The sequence below is a fragment of the Brassica rapa genome, chromosome A04, assembly GCF_000309985.2.
Source record: "Brassica rapa cultivar Chiifu-401-42 chromosome A04, CAAS_Brap_v3.01, whole genome shotgun sequence".
Taxonomy (NCBI): domain Eukaryota; kingdom Viridiplantae; phylum Streptophyta; class Magnoliopsida; order Brassicales; family Brassicaceae; genus Brassica; species Brassica rapa.
The window spans coordinates 20,196,883-20,211,964 of NC_024798.2; the positions used below are offsets into that span (position 1 = coordinate 20,196,883).

At 36.4% G+C, this 15,082-nt stretch overlaps 2 protein-coding genes across 5 annotated transcripts; one reads left to right on the plus strand and one right to left on the minus strand.

Annotated features, from left to right (window-relative positions):
* Positions 1-698: 698 nt before the first annotated feature.
* Positions 699-8,860, plus strand: LOC103865866 (CDPK-related kinase 1). 4 transcript variants are annotated; one of them, XM_033289955.1, is made up of 11 exons: positions 699-2,500; positions 2,569-2,699; positions 2,787-2,828; positions 6,637-6,745; positions 7,208-7,286; positions 7,362-7,658; positions 7,732-7,844; positions 7,925-8,032; positions 8,112-8,174; positions 8,270-8,312; positions 8,546-8,860. In XM_033289955.1, coding segments are annotated over exons 1-11 (1,239 nt in total). In that variant the 5' UTR covers positions 699-2,248; the 3' UTR covers positions 8,548-8,860. The 4 variants fall into 4 exon arrangements, with proteins under 4 accessions (XP_033145846.1, XP_033145845.1, XP_033145843.1 ...); XM_033289954.1 differs by having other exon boundaries at positions 704-2,500; positions 8,270-8,437; XM_033289952.1 differs by lacking the exons at positions 2,787-2,828; positions 6,637-6,745; positions 7,208-7,286; ... (4 more) ...; positions 8,270-8,312; positions 8,546-8,860 and adding exons at positions 2,859-3,264; positions 3,417-4,062; positions 4,166-5,686; positions 5,773-6,038 and having other exon boundaries at positions 2,409-2,500.
* LOC103865864 (amino acid transporter AVT1A) lies at positions 8,838-14,896 on the minus strand. Its single transcript, XM_009143724.3, has 10 exons — positions 11,398-14,896; positions 11,061-11,323; positions 10,535-10,749; positions 10,430-10,453; positions 10,166-10,346; positions 9,868-10,087; positions 9,631-9,766; positions 9,379-9,544; positions 9,181-9,287; positions 8,838-9,062 (listed from the first exon to the last, which is right to left on the minus strand). Exons 1-10 carry the CDS (start codon positions 11,595-11,597, stop codon positions 8,970-8,972), a joined length of 1,605 nt encoding a protein of 534 aa, XP_009141972.1. The 5' UTR covers positions 11,598-14,896; the 3' UTR covers positions 8,838-8,969.
* Between the last annotated feature and the right edge of the window lie 186 nt (positions 14,897-15,082).

Below are 15,082 nucleotides of genomic sequence, written 5' to 3' on the forward strand. Positions count from 1 at the left end.
CCAAAAAGTATGATTTTATAGAAACCTTTATAGCTTTGGCACTATTTTATTATCATTAAAGTTTTAAAAATTCCTTTTGAAGTTTATGGGTATTGTGACAAGAGGCAATCATTAACCTCACACGTTAGTGTCTCATTGTGTGAACATGTGCATCCCCCTTACTTATCTTACCACACAATTTTGACCATCCTATTTCCTTTTTGAATATAGCGAATATTTCTTTTGTGTTTTTTTACTTCTATTTTATTTACATGTCACAAAGAAGCTAATATGAGGCCATCTCCAACCCAACTCCAAAACACTATTTTAGTGTGATTTTGACACAAAAACCTTCTCCAACCCAACACTAAAAATCACACCATTTTAGTGCAACACTATAATTTCACACCAAATTTGGTGTGACACTATTCACCACACTAAAACACTATTCACCCCACTAAAACACTATTCACTTAATTTATTAATAAAATAGACAATTAAATAAATGAAAAATAAAACTATAAATACATATAATATTATAAAATAGCTTTTAGTGTGAAATTTGGTGTTATGGTTGGAGAAGAACTTTTTTTTAGTGCTAAAATTACACTAAAATAGTGTGGTTTTGACACTATAATAGTGTTATGGGTTGGAGATGCTCTGAGTGATATGTCAAATGTGTTTTTGTTTTTTTATGTGTTCTTGTTGTCTTCGGTCAAATGTTCTTGTTTAGCAACACTGACAATATTGTGGGAACCTTTTCACTTACTTCGGGGTTTACCGGAAATTTTGAATCCCTAAAATACGGAAGTAGTAACCTCATCAGCATAGTATTGTATCCGTTTTAACATTTAAACTAGTTTTCTGTTGGCACATAATGTTTCAAACAGCCTATACAAAAAATGAGCTTGAGCTTTGAATTATGTAAAATTGTAGCATGTCAGAACATACAATCAAGTTTTTTTAGTGTGTGCTAAACATACATAATCATGTCAACACCTTTTTATCATTGATCTAATTCTTCTTATACAATTAAGTTAATTTAATTTAATAGTCCCAATCATATAAGACTACTATGAACATAAGCAAAATATCAAAATATTATTAAATGGTAGATATTTTAAAAGGAAAACAAACATTGGTTAAATTAGTGTCTATGAAAGATCACAATGGTTAACAATATATTTATATTATACCCGCATATAAAACTCGTTTATGTATGCCTGATTATTATATCAAGAGATACACTATGTTTTAATTTTTTGTTCTTTTTGAACATTATACTATGTTTTATATGTTTCTCGAAAACTTTTGATAATAAATATATGCAACAGTCATTTTAATATAGTTTTAGGGCTTAGTCCGAGGCTTTACTACTTATAAAACTCAAACTCTTGAGACAATCACTAGTCAACAACACATATCTCAGTTTTCTGTGGTATGGATCAGTTTTTATTTTCTTCCATTGCTCGAATAAATGAAATGATTAAATTGATCTTTACAATACCATTAAACTCTTCAATGGATTGATATAATAAAAACAAACAGACAGAAAGAATAGAGGACGTAAGCCCATCTAAAGAAACTTGGACCCCCTTCATAGGGGTTTTCAGGGAAAGGCCCAAATTATAGATTTGAGTAGAGCAGTCCATAGTGACAGTGACTCCGACATGACAACTCTTGTCACACTTCAGTTACAAACAAGACCACGTCTCTTACTCTAACCAAGCCTATATGCCGTACGTCAAAAGGCACCAACTCTTTGTAGAAGCTGGACCAAAACTTAGTAAAAACATAGGTTTTTTTTTTGTAATAACTATTTTTTTAACTGAACTTTTTACCGAAACTGAATGAATAAATATTTTTATATTATTTGGAAATCAGTGAAAAAATACATTAATAGTATTTTGCCATCTTGGTATTGTCCAGTGTACATGTCTACTGAATTATTGACTTGGCTCTTCTCTTGCTTTTTTTTTCTTTCTTTAACACTTTGCTTTTGCTTCATGTACTGTCTTTACTTGACTTTTCCTTGTGTTTGGTACGAAACTCAGCTTCTCTCCTTCTTCTTCCCCAATCTTTGCGTGTGGTCTATCTTCCTCTAATCTCTTCGTCTAAATTCTCACTCTATTAGCATGATGATTGTCAAAAGATCGTCAGATTATACCACATGATCATGCTCTTCCTGAGAACTAACTGATCAATCAAAGCTTGTTTTGTGGTGTGAACCAAAACTCTTTAGTCTTGTTCACTTCTCAGTTCTAAACTCATGGGGATCTGTAATGGTAAACCCATTGAACAGCGATCAAGACAGAGCCGCCGCCAAGTTTCCGCAGAAACTGATGAAGCCAACGAGGTGGGTCTGAACAAGAGCTTCGGGTTCTCGAGACATTTCTCCACACACTACAAGATAGATGGCCAGGTGGGTCGTGGAGACTTGGGGTACACTTGCTCTGCCAAGGGTAAAAAAGGCAGCCTGAAGGGTCAAGAAGTTGCTGTTAAAGTCATTCATAAAGCCAAGGTTTGCTTATTTTATCTCCTTGAGCTACTCGTTGACTCGTTGGACTCATTGCTTAGTGTTTTTTTCAGTTGACGAATGCACTTATGGTCGAGGATGTTAGTAGAGAAGTTAAGATAATGAGGGCTTTGACTGGTCACAAGAACTTAGTCCAGTTCTATGACGCGTTTGAAGATGATGAAAACGTTTATATTGTCATGGAGTAAGTATATATATATATATACATCATTTCTCTTATCTCATTTGTTCATCTTTTAATAATAATTTAATCTCTTGTTTTTTTATTCAGATTATGTAAAGGTGGTAATCTCTTTGAGAAAATAATTGAAAGGTACTAAATTTTAATGCTCGTTGTCTGTAGGCCTGGGCACAAAAACCGGACCCGAGGACCCAAACCGTAACCGAACCGAAAAAACAGGGTTTCGGGTAGATTCGGTTCTTCAGAAATACCCGTTTGGGTTTTGTATTTCACTATGTTCGGGTTACGGTTCGGTTCGGTTAATAACCGATACTCATTTGAGTATCCGATTGAACCGAAGCACTAATTAAAACATCACGCCCGACCGTAAAGCATTAAGCTTTAATTCTTTGATTCTTTCAATCCACCTCTTCCTCTTCGTGGAGACGGCGACTCCTCTCGAGAACGTCGATCGTCTCTGAGAGAATCGAAACCGAATCACATAAACCCTACATCTGATTCTCTATAAATGGAGAGTCTTGATCGATGCAGCTCCTTCACAATTCACAGCGAAACAACTCAGTCTAAGGTTTACAATCCGAAACACTTAATTCTTATTTCTTTTTTTTCGATTGATTCTTTATACGTTCGTATTTGATCTCTAGTTTGATCGATCTTTCATTATTATTCTTCAATCACGGTTCATTGTTGTTGACTGATTATCTTGTTTATATTTTGTAGATGGATTCATCAACAACTCCGAATGGAAAAGACAATGGCAATCAAAGAGAGCAGGAGATAGATGGAACACAACAAGAGTTTTCAACTCCTGATAGTAGAGGAAAAAGAAAAGAAGTCCCCGGCTCAAGCAGAGCTACGTCTCAACCAGAGAAGGCAACTAAGACGATTAGCGTACGGTCAAGTGTTTGGGAACACTACACAAGGACGACAGAGAATCGAGACAAATGCGTCTGTCACTATTGCAAGAAGACGTTCGCTTGTCCAACCAAATCAGGGACGTCTAACCTGCAGAAACATCTTACCACCTGCAAACACTACAAAGCTTGGGAAGAGGGAATGGTTCGTATTCAGCCTGCGATCAATGAAGATGGTTATCTGAAGGACGCCAAGGTTTCAGATGCTGTGGTCTGGGAAGCTACAAACGAGATGCTTGTCATTGGTGAGCTGCCACTTTCCTTTGTTGAAAGCTTAGCATGGAAGTGGTTCTGCAACAAAGTGAATCTGCCCAAGCCACAGTCGAGGAGGACCGCAACAAGACACATTGTTGAGATGTATGTGAAGAAGAAAGCTGCACTGAAGGAATGGTTCAAAGTTAACAAACAGAGAGTGTCTCTTACAACTGATATATGGGTCGCTCAAGCTACAGGTAATGATGCTAGTTTTCCTTAGCTTAAGAAGCTGATCCTCGGCTAACTTGTGTTTGTTTGGTTTCGCTCAAGACTAACTTGTGTTTGTTTGGTTTCGTATAGGTGCTAGTTATATGGTGATCACAGCTCATTTCATTGATGCATCTTGGAAACTGAAGAAGCTGATCCTCGGCTTTAAGTACATCACTGATCACAAAGGTCAGACCATTTCAACAGTTCTACTTGAGTGTTTAGCTGATTGGGGTATAGAAAAAATTTTCTGCATCACTGTTGACAACGCAACTGCAAATTCATCGGCTCTTAGGAAGTTTAAGACTAGTTTTGGTTTGCTTGGTAATGATGCAATGGTGCTTTCTGGGGATTATATGCATTTGCGTTGTTCTGCACACATCATAAACTTGATAGTGAAAGATGGTTTGGCTGCTGTGGATGTTAATGTTTCTGCTATTCGTAATGCTATTTGCTATGTAAGATCAAACACTACTAGGCTAAGATCGTTTGAACTGAGGGTTGATTCAGGGAAGTTAACAAGAGGCAGTTTGCCTTTAGATTGCAAGACTCGATGGAACTCTACCTATTTGATGTTGTCAAAGGCTCTTGAGTTCAGGGTTGCATTCAACAAGATGGAGGCAGAGGACATGCTATACAATGATTACTTCTTGGAGTTTGATAATGGAATCAAGCGCATTGGACCTCCTGAGATGGTAGACTGGAAGGCGATTGAGAGGTTAGTCCGGTTCCTCGTTATCTTCTACAACTCTACCTTGGTTGTATCAGCATCCACTTCTCTGAACTCTTTTAAGTGTTACGGTGAGATAGTAACAATAGAGAAGAACCTGATAGGATTGACTAATAGTTTAGACTTAGAGTTGAAGGCTAAGGCTGAGGAGATGGTTAAGAAATTCGATAAGTATTGGGATGGTATGAGGAACATCAACAAGATGTTGATAGTAGCAACAGTGTTTGATCCTAGGAAGAAGATGCAGTTTGCTAAGATGTGTTTTGAGAAACTCTACGGGAAAGATACCACAGATGCTAAAGAAATGTCTCAGTCTGTCATGATTGTCCTTTGCGATCTGTTCAAAGAGTACAGTGCTCGGTTTGGTCCTGGTTTAGGCGTTGAAGCATCTCAGCCGACACAAGCTGCATCATTTGGTAGCCAGGAGCAGACAACGGATGAAAGGATCGACTTGATTGATGATTTTGGGTATGAGAGGATGGATTGCATGTATGAGGAGTTGGTTGAGCTGATAGAAGTTCGAGAAGCACAAGATGAGTTGGAAACTTATCTGAAAGAGAGTGTTGTCAATCCGAGAACCATGCTTGGAGTGGAGTTTGATGTTCTGTCTTGGTGGAAGGTGCATTACTCCAAGTTTCCTATTCTTGCAGAGATTGCTCGTGATGTCCTTGCCATTCAAGTCTCTTCTGTTGCTTCTGAAAGTGCCTTTAGCACTAGTGGCCGAATCATTAACCCTCATAGGAGTTGCCTAACTCACTATATGATTGAAGTTCTAATGTGTTCTGAGCAATGGATGAAGGCAGACATGCGTGGCAGTGAAGGCAGAGTGGTGACAATGGAACAGATTCTAAGTGAATTCGAGTATGAAGACAAGCTCAAGAGAGGTATATCACTTATAACTAATCAGTTATCACTTATAACTTTTATATAATATTTTCTTGACAATGCTTTTCTTTATAACTTGTTTCAGAGTTTGATTCTCAACCAACACAAGAAGAATGAGTCAAGGAGGAGCTTTGGAGAAGTGGATGATGCGCTTTGAGTTGCGGATGTGCTTGGTTCGTTTCTTTGCAATATTTTGATGTTCTCGGTTTGTTTTTTAGTTTGGTCTCTTGTTGTTGTTTGTTGTTGGTTCTTTGTTGTTTTGAAAACTTGCATTGCGGTTAAGAAAAGGATTGGTGTGTGTTTTGTTCCTTTTTCAAATATGGAATGAAATTTTCAGTTTAATTATACCTCTACCTATGTGTTTCTGCCATTATTATTGTTATTTCCAAACCCCTTTGACTCCTTCAGTCTCGATTTATACAATTCAAACTGCAATTTTCAAAGTTTGAAACTGATGAAGTCTTTATATTCCAAACTCTCTGTGGTAATCTTTCTCTATTCATAAGAGTCAAGAGCCAACAAGAGTAGAAGATGATGAGTAGATCAGCTATTTGGGAGCACTACACAAGAACAGAAGACAACCAAAACAAATGTATATGTCACTATTGCAACAACACTTTTGCTTGTGTGCCTAATTTTGGCACATCTAACCTCCATAAACATCTTCAAAGCTGCAAACAGTTCAAAGTAAGTGTTTATGTGATGAGTATTTGGTTACTTTACGGTTCTTCAATCTCGGAACCGAACCCACCCGAACCCGGTTGGACCCGACTCGAACCCGACCCGTAATTTATATATACCCGAATGAGTCTTTGTATTGGAAACCCGAAAGAACCGAAACCCGAAATACCCGATCCGAACCCGATTGGGTACCCGAACGCCCAGGCCTATTGTCTGTACTTAATTGTGTTTTGATGTAACTGACTTTGTTGAGCTTGTATCTCATTAGGGGTTGCAAATACGCAGAAGATGATGCTAAACATGTAATGGTTCAGATTCTTAGTGTTGTAGCTTACTGTCATCTACAAGGTGTGGTTCACCGTGACCTCAAACCAGAGGTACTTTATATAACCCATGATAATGTTTTAGTATCAAGTTTCCATCACATTATCACTAGTTTTTAGGTATGTGGGTTCGGTTAGTTCGGGTGATTAGTTTGGTTAGACCTAAATTTTGCCAAATTATAACCTGATATAAAGTTTGATTCGGTTCTTGGTTAGTTTGACTTTTGAAAATTCTATCGAACCTAACCCAATTTTTTTTTAATTTTCGGTTACATTTTGCTTTAATTTTGTTAAAATTTCGGATACCTTTGTTTAAATTTGGTTAGTTCAGTTATTTTAGTTAGTTCGGTTTGGGTTTTTGCTATGATTTGGTCTAGCCGAATCGAAAACCGATTTTTTTAAACCTACCGAATCGAACTGAATTCCTAACCGGAATGCAACAATAAACTGTTTTTGTTAACGCACAAAATGACTTCCACTTATGTTTCTTTCTATTTGTTTGTTTTCCTTCCACAGCACTTCCTGTTCAGTACTAAGGACGAGACTTCTCCTCTAAAAGCAGTTGGCGTTGGTTTCTCTGCTTATGTCAAGCCAGGTCAGAGATGTGTGAATAATGACCCTATCAAACCCATCTCAATCTTATGTTTGACTATGTTTTGAAACTCTGCAGACGAGAGGTTGAGTGATATTGTAGGGAGTTCTTTACACGTAGCTCCTGAAGTCTTGCACCGTGCATACGGGACAGAGTCTGACATGTGGATGGTTGGAGTGATGACTTACGTCCTTCTTTCTGGCAGTAGACCCTTTTGGGCCCCTACTGAGTACGAACTCTTTCGAGCTGTTCTTAAGACAGAACCTAGTTTTGAAGAAGCTCCTTGGCCTTCACTGTCACCTGATGTTGTAGATTTTGTGAAAAGATTGCTACACAAAGACTACCGTAAGAGATTAACTGCGGCTCAGGCTTTGTGTAAGTTTATAGCACCAGATTACTTACATATGAACATGTTACATGTGACGAATCGATTATTTTTGTTCCTCAGGTCATCCATGGCTGGTAGGCTCTCATGAAATGAAGATACCATGTGATATGATCATATACAAGCTTGTGAAAGTGTACATAATGTCAACTTCACTGAGAAAGTCAGCTTTAGCGGTGAGTTGGATTCTAAGAAGCTTTAAGTATTCTACTTGAGATGCTGAGTTAATGGATCTTTTTCTTTCTCATGGTTACAGGCTCTTGCCAAGACATTAACTATACAGCAGCTAGCTTATCTGAGGGAGCAGTTTACATTGTTGGAGCCAAGCAAGGATGGATATATCTCCATGCAGAATTTTAAAACAGTGATTTTCTTTGTTTTTTCATATTAATGGTTTAATTATTTGATTCTTGATTTTCTTTGTTTTTTCATATTAATCTCAGGCAATCTTAAAGAGCTCAACTAATGCTATGAAGGATTCAGGAGTCTTAGATTATGTTCACATGGTAAGAACCGAGGCTATAGTTATATTATTGATTAATAAAACGTTCTAATCTTTTTTTTTTGGGGGGGGGGGGGGGGGGGGGGGGGGGGGATGCAGATAAGCTGTCTTCAATACAAGAAGCTAGACTTTGAAGAGTTCTGTGCATCAGCATTAAGCGTTTATCAGATGGAAGCAATGGAAACATGGGAGGAACACTCAGGGCGTGCTTACGAGTTGTTTGAGAAAGATGGGAATAGACCCATCATGATTGAGGAACTTGCATCGGTATGAGTTTTACACACTTTCTCTCTTATTCACATAGAGAGCGACTCGTGAAGAAGGAAACTTAAAACATACTAATTGTGAATGGATATGTGTTTATTTTAACTGCAGGAACTCAGACTCGGGCCATCATCAGTCCCTATGCATGCTGTACTTCAGGATTGGATAAGACAATCAGATGGAAAGCTTAGTTTCTTGGGTTTTGTCAGACTACTACACGGCGCGTCTTCTCAGACATTACAGAAAGCTTAGGAGGAGCTTTGTTATAGTTGTTAGAGCTATCTTAGGTGGCTCACGCTTTGCGTGTGTGTGTTTGTGCATAAGTATTAACTCTTTATTTTACAAGTATTGAGCAATACTAAACAGGAGAAAGATGGTCATTAAAAAAAAAGTTACAAAGAAATACAAAAACAAACCTTTCACTAATTTTATTACTTCAAAAGTCCAAATAAATCTTAATCAAGTTTTTTACTAGCATCAACATAAACATTAAACTCAAAGAAAAGGAGAGACACTATATGATGATCTTCTTCATCTAATAGTTCCTAATGATCTTTGCAACCGAAGAGTATGTCCCCAAGGCCCCACTCACCAACCCAATCACCACTATTGTTGAACTCAGAATCATCTGTATCACATAACACAACACAACAAACGTCAGAGTTAATCTAAGTGTCCATATACATAAACTAATTTCAAGAAAGTGTGAATAGTAGACAACAAAAATCTCAATATTGTATATACACCTGTGTTCTTGTAGCTTTGTTACCCATTATCCTTATGAAGCATAGAGCTGGCATTACTATAGCCACAAGTATACTGAGAAAAGATCCTATCAGAGCCATCACAAGACCTAACAGCCAATTTTTCACAAAAAATAATAATAATGAATATTGAGACCATTAAGCAGTAAACAGATACCTTTATATGCTTAACATTCTTACCAAAAAATGGGATAAGGAAAGCAGAACAAACAGAAGAAGCAACAAGTGCTGTTCTTAGAAGAAGAAAGCACCATATGTTCTCTGAGATCCTTTCCGGTAATAGCTCTTCTATACTCCTTGCAAGTGGATTCATCAAAAGAGCATATTTTGTAAACGGACTCACAACCTTACAAAAGACAAAACAGAACAAAGATGGAGTTTTAGTAATGAAATGGAACTTCAAAAGATGATAAAGATAAAAAAAAAACTAACCGTTGTCCATTGAGCCACTTTGGAGAAAAACAATCCCTTCGGCATGTTTAGTGTAATCTGAGACAAGGTTGCTTCACCAAACATGCAATAACCCATGATTGCAACTCCTCCATATAGCAACACACATAAAATAAAACTGCAATGTAGCCACACACACAACAAAAACCTCTTTGATTCAAGAACTGGATCAAAACATTCAAAAGCTTATATACAGAGTTGAGAATCTATTTGGTTTACGTTGTGATCACTGCCTTGTTGAACTTGGTTTTATCAGCCATGGACTGATATATATTTGGGAACACAGAGTGACCTGAATAGCAAAATCCATAGATACCAATAGCAAACGGTATCCCATTCCACTTCACAGCAGGACCAGTGTGATTAAACCCTATACCGCCCGTTGTACCGAGGAAGAAAGTGCTCACTGCTATTAAAACAGTTGCAATAACTCCACCAGCTGTGTAATCAAAGAAAGCTGATTCAAGATTCTTGACCAACCAATAATATAAATAAAACAAAAAGAAGTTGAGTGTACCTGATAGGTAGGAAATGATGCGAAGATCCTTCAACCAAACAGTTGGAAGAACAACTAGAGCAGTGAATATTCCAAATAAATGTTTGGAGTCAATGCGGATCCCAAGCCAATCGATGGATGTACCAGGGAAGAGACCAGTAAGGTTATCACCTTCCAAAATGATGAACTCAACACAATATGACTACAAAAAATAGACAAAAAAATTCTAGTTAAGCTCAGATTATTCAGATAAAAACAAAAAGCTTTTCAAGAACCTTCACTTACATATAGTTCTGTGTACAATATCACCTACAAGAAAAGACACAAGACATTAAGATGTAAAGCTACAGAAACAACTGAAACTAGATGGAAGTTAGGAAAGTGACTTACACAGATGAGAATACGACCATACTTGCCAAAAGCAGCTTCACCAATGTCAGGATAAGTGATAATGCCGGTTTTGGCCTCGAAACAATCTTTCATTAAAGTAGCAGTGTAACAACATATAACAGCAAATAATAGAAGAATCACCATACTAGCCCAACCAGCTTCTTTCACTGTGAAAGGTGTTGAGAGTAGTCCAACTCCAGCCATTACATTAATCGCTGTAACCAAAACAGAGTTCTTAATACTAAAACCAAGAATCATAAGTCATAAACAGGACCGGTCTGAACTCTGAAGTATAAACTAATGAAGCATTGGCTTATGACCCCCTATTTTTTTTTAAATTATATAGATAGGCTCCCAAATTTGTAAAAATAAGAAAACGTATGTAAACTCTTACTAAACTATTCAGTGTTCTAAAAATAGATCTAGGCGAAATGATGTTTCAAACCGATTAAGCTTCCGCCTAAACAATAATCCTCTATAGCGCTCACCGCCTAGCGATTTATTGAACATTGAAATTATAGTTTACCATTGAAAATGGTTTGAGTGAAGCTGCAGCCATAGCCACCAATGGGCAACTCTTCAGCGAATGAACCTTTATGAGACCAAACTGATTGTGTAACTGAGGCTTTGTCGGATTCTTCGTTTCTCTCAGGGAGCAAAGGGGCTTTAGACTCAACGTCTAGATTACTTTTGCTCTGTCTGTAGAAACTCGGAGTGTAGAAACTCGGATTACTCAAGAGTGACCCGAAGATTGGTGATGCAGCAATGGTATAAGAATCAGTCGTTTCCCTGTAAAGAAACCAAGAAGAACCAGTCAGATCTTTATAAGATGATTCTAGTGTGAATAGATTCGAGAGCTGTACCTAAAGCTCTGAGGCCATTGAACCTGGGAGATGAAAGTATCATCGTTGTTGTTGTTGTCGTCGTCGCCAGGGAGATCTCCGAGGTCGCTTTGGTCAGTGTTGTCGCTGTCGTTCTCGTACTTACTGGTGTCTTCAAGATCTTCATCGTCTTCGAATGTAAACTCGATCTTCTTCTCCTTATCCTTGTTATTCACGTCCATTTTCTTTTCTGGGACAAACTCCAAGAAACACGAGTTCTACTTGATTAATTCTTGTTGTTTTTCACTTTTTTGTTATTACAGAGAGTTGGTTCGAGAAGTTTGCAGAGATAGAAGAGAGGTGGTAAGAGACGAATAGTAAACACTGAATTTTCTGACACAAACGTTTTTTTTTATTATTTCTTTTTGAGGCTTTTTGTGATATGATTGCTTGCTGTCTCTCTCTGTCTCTGTACGCGAGTTGCTGGCTAGTTATAACAGGCGGGGAATGGTGACGTGGCGACAGCGAGGAGATTAGTGAAAGAGATTAGAGTTGACAAGCAACGTTAATTTTAAGACTTTCTGATCGAATGACAAGTGTTGAGCTTAGATGGTTCTGTCTCTTTCAGATGGATCGCCGTCTGCATGTGTCTGTAAAAAATCGCGTTTTATCATAGAGATACTTTTTTTTTAAACGTAAATTCGTTTTTACAATCTTCCATTTAAAATTTGGAAACAAATCAGAATAGTATAATTGATGGGTGATAATTTTTGTCACGTTTGGTTTGGTTGTTATGTTAGTATATATTTTCTAGAAAATTCATAACGACTGGTTATAAATTTTTTAAATAAATAGTTTTGTATTCATGTTTTATGGTAAAAAGTTGGCACGGACATTTAAAGCTATATTCCACAAGGGTTGATGCAGGATTCTTATGCTTAGTACTTAAATCTACTCGTTGTTCTGAATCTTAATGTCCCAAAAGACTCCAAATTAAGATAAAACAAAAAGAAGATTTGAGTCATGACACGATGTCGACGAGAGAATGGGGTGTAATTGTAATCGTTGTCAGCGAAAATTTAGGAATATGTTATCTCTTTGTGGTGTGGCATGTGATTTTCTACAAGTGTCAATGCTTCATATGTTACATATCATTTTTAATAGTTTATCCGTTGACGGAAATGTATTTTATTTTTGGTTAACTTTCTCATATTATTATTAAAGAAAGATCTGCATGCCTCTTCCACCTTGATATTTTTTGCAAACCAGGAGAATATATTCCTTAATATGTTGGTTGACAAATTAAGAAAAAAATATGTATTGGTTTGAAAATATAAACAATAATGTACTAATCAAAATTTTAATCACTCTAATACAATTTGGAATTTAAAAATCATATCGTGACCATATGATCCTGCATATGATATATCAAATACAGTGACCATTAATTTTAACATATGGAAATACAGTCATAATTAATAATTTTGAGAACTATTCTATATATTAAAAACTAAAAAAAGAACCATTATTAGAAAACTAAATTAGTCCTCGCCGACCTCACAAGTCACGCCTCCAACATTTGTTTCTCAATATTATCTTACAAATTTGTCAAATATGAAACAGAAAGGCAAGCTATCACGAAATACAAAAATAAGAATTAATTAAAAAGAGGTTATCACAACATGGGTCAAGACCTCGATGCTGGTCCGTATTGACTTTGAGGTTATGTTTATGTTTCATTTGATGAAATGTATCTCATTCTATCTTTTTATGTAATAGAGCGAAGCAAAAGCTATGTTGAAGTTAAGGGAAAAGACAGCTATGGCAGAAAATTGCTACCTCAACCGCCTTTGAAGAACGAAATGATGATGATCACCAAGAATGGTCTTCCTCCTTGTATATATATATATATATATATATATATATATATATATTTGTATATCTTTCTATGCAACACTGCCATGTAACTGAACCAAATAGCTTGCAGTCGGGAAAAAAAAGCAATTAGATTCGGCCGTTCAACCATTTTCAGCAAAAGGAGTTTGTTTCCTTGAAGTTGAGTTTGGACAATTATTTAATTTTGATCCGACCTGTTTGATCACAATGAATCGAGATGGTCGGCATCAGGACTAGAATTGTATATGATAACTACGTGTGATGTGTGATGTGACTAGACATACTTTTTTTTTTAATTTGGTGTTGACAGATAAATTAATAGAAAACTTTGTGGTACCCAACTTAAGTTGCCAAGTGTTGATAAATTACAAGAAGCTTATGAAAGTCTTATCAATTTCTCTTTATAACAACAACAAAAGTCTTCCACATCCTATTTCGTTAAATAGTTTTATTAACTTATAAAAATAATGATAACTATGGAAAAAAATAAAAAAATAATGATAACTATGATAATTTCTCTATCTTTGTATGGTTTGGAACATGGGCCATAACAATATTCAATCTAATGATGCTGCAGTTCGAAAGAAAAAGTAAGCAAGCTCTTTTTATTTGTCTCAATTACATTGAGATTATAGAGTCAAGAAAGAAAACACCCATGTCACATATGTTTGTTGATTTCTTGGGTATTTGTACATCTTTAGGATTGTTATCTAGACAAGAACGTGCATGTTTATGAGGGCATGCTTCTAAATGCTGCTAATAGCATCCAGTTTTGTTTGATAGATTCTTTTTTAAGGTTAATACAAGAAGCAAGGAACAAATTAAGCTATGTTCTAAAAAAGCATGGGAGGGAGCATGCGAAAGACCCAACAAGCGAAGAAGGGAGCAACATGCTAGTCCATACAGAGAGAACAACAAGGAAAAGCGGCTGTTAGCTTCAGCTTGTGGGAGAGCCTACATAAGGAGTTCTACGATGAGGTGACGATCTTTGGCATTATTGACATTCTTCAGGATTATCAGCAAAAAGCTTGAACACACTTACAATAGCATGCAATATGATCCAAGATAATACTCGAGGCGTTTAGGTGACTTGATTTCCAAGGTCTTCACAGATGACAAATGAGATATGATTTATATTGTCTTTGTGCTTTTGAAGTTTCTTGTATCCCAAGAAAGAAGTATACATACCCTTTTACATTCTTTATATTTTGGCAAGGGCTCAGCAACTTGCAAGTATGACTCCCAGTTTGTTTGCTTGTTTCAATTCACATGCAGATCTTTTCTGCCTTTGTATGAAACACTGTAATCAGTTAGTAACCACAGAAATGAATATACCTTTCCTAGAGATATTGAGTTTAGAGAAGATTGTTGTTCAAATAGTTGCAAAAATTCAAGTTTCACCATATATAAATGGAGAATCACTCATAACATGGATCATCAAAGATACTTTGCTACCACCAAATTGCTTTTTTTTTTTTAAAGATAAGTTTGCTCTAGGTAAGAAGAAATAATCACATTTAGAACTCCACTGTGACTGATCCTGTTTATATAAAATGGTAACAAAGTATCTTTGAAGCTGTTGACAAAAGGAAAGCAAAAAAGAAGATTGAAACTTTCTGTCTGGTAAGAGGATGCTGAACAAGACAGCAAGCAAAGTTTTATAAATGTAAACAACTTTGGGCAATATAGTTACGTAGGTGATGATGACATCTATTTTTTGTTTTCTCTAGTAAAGATTCCAATAATTATTTGACCCAAAAAAAAAAAGATTCCAATAATTGTTGTAAGTTATACAACAGTTGCTGCTGTTGTCGTTTTTTTTGTGGAGGTC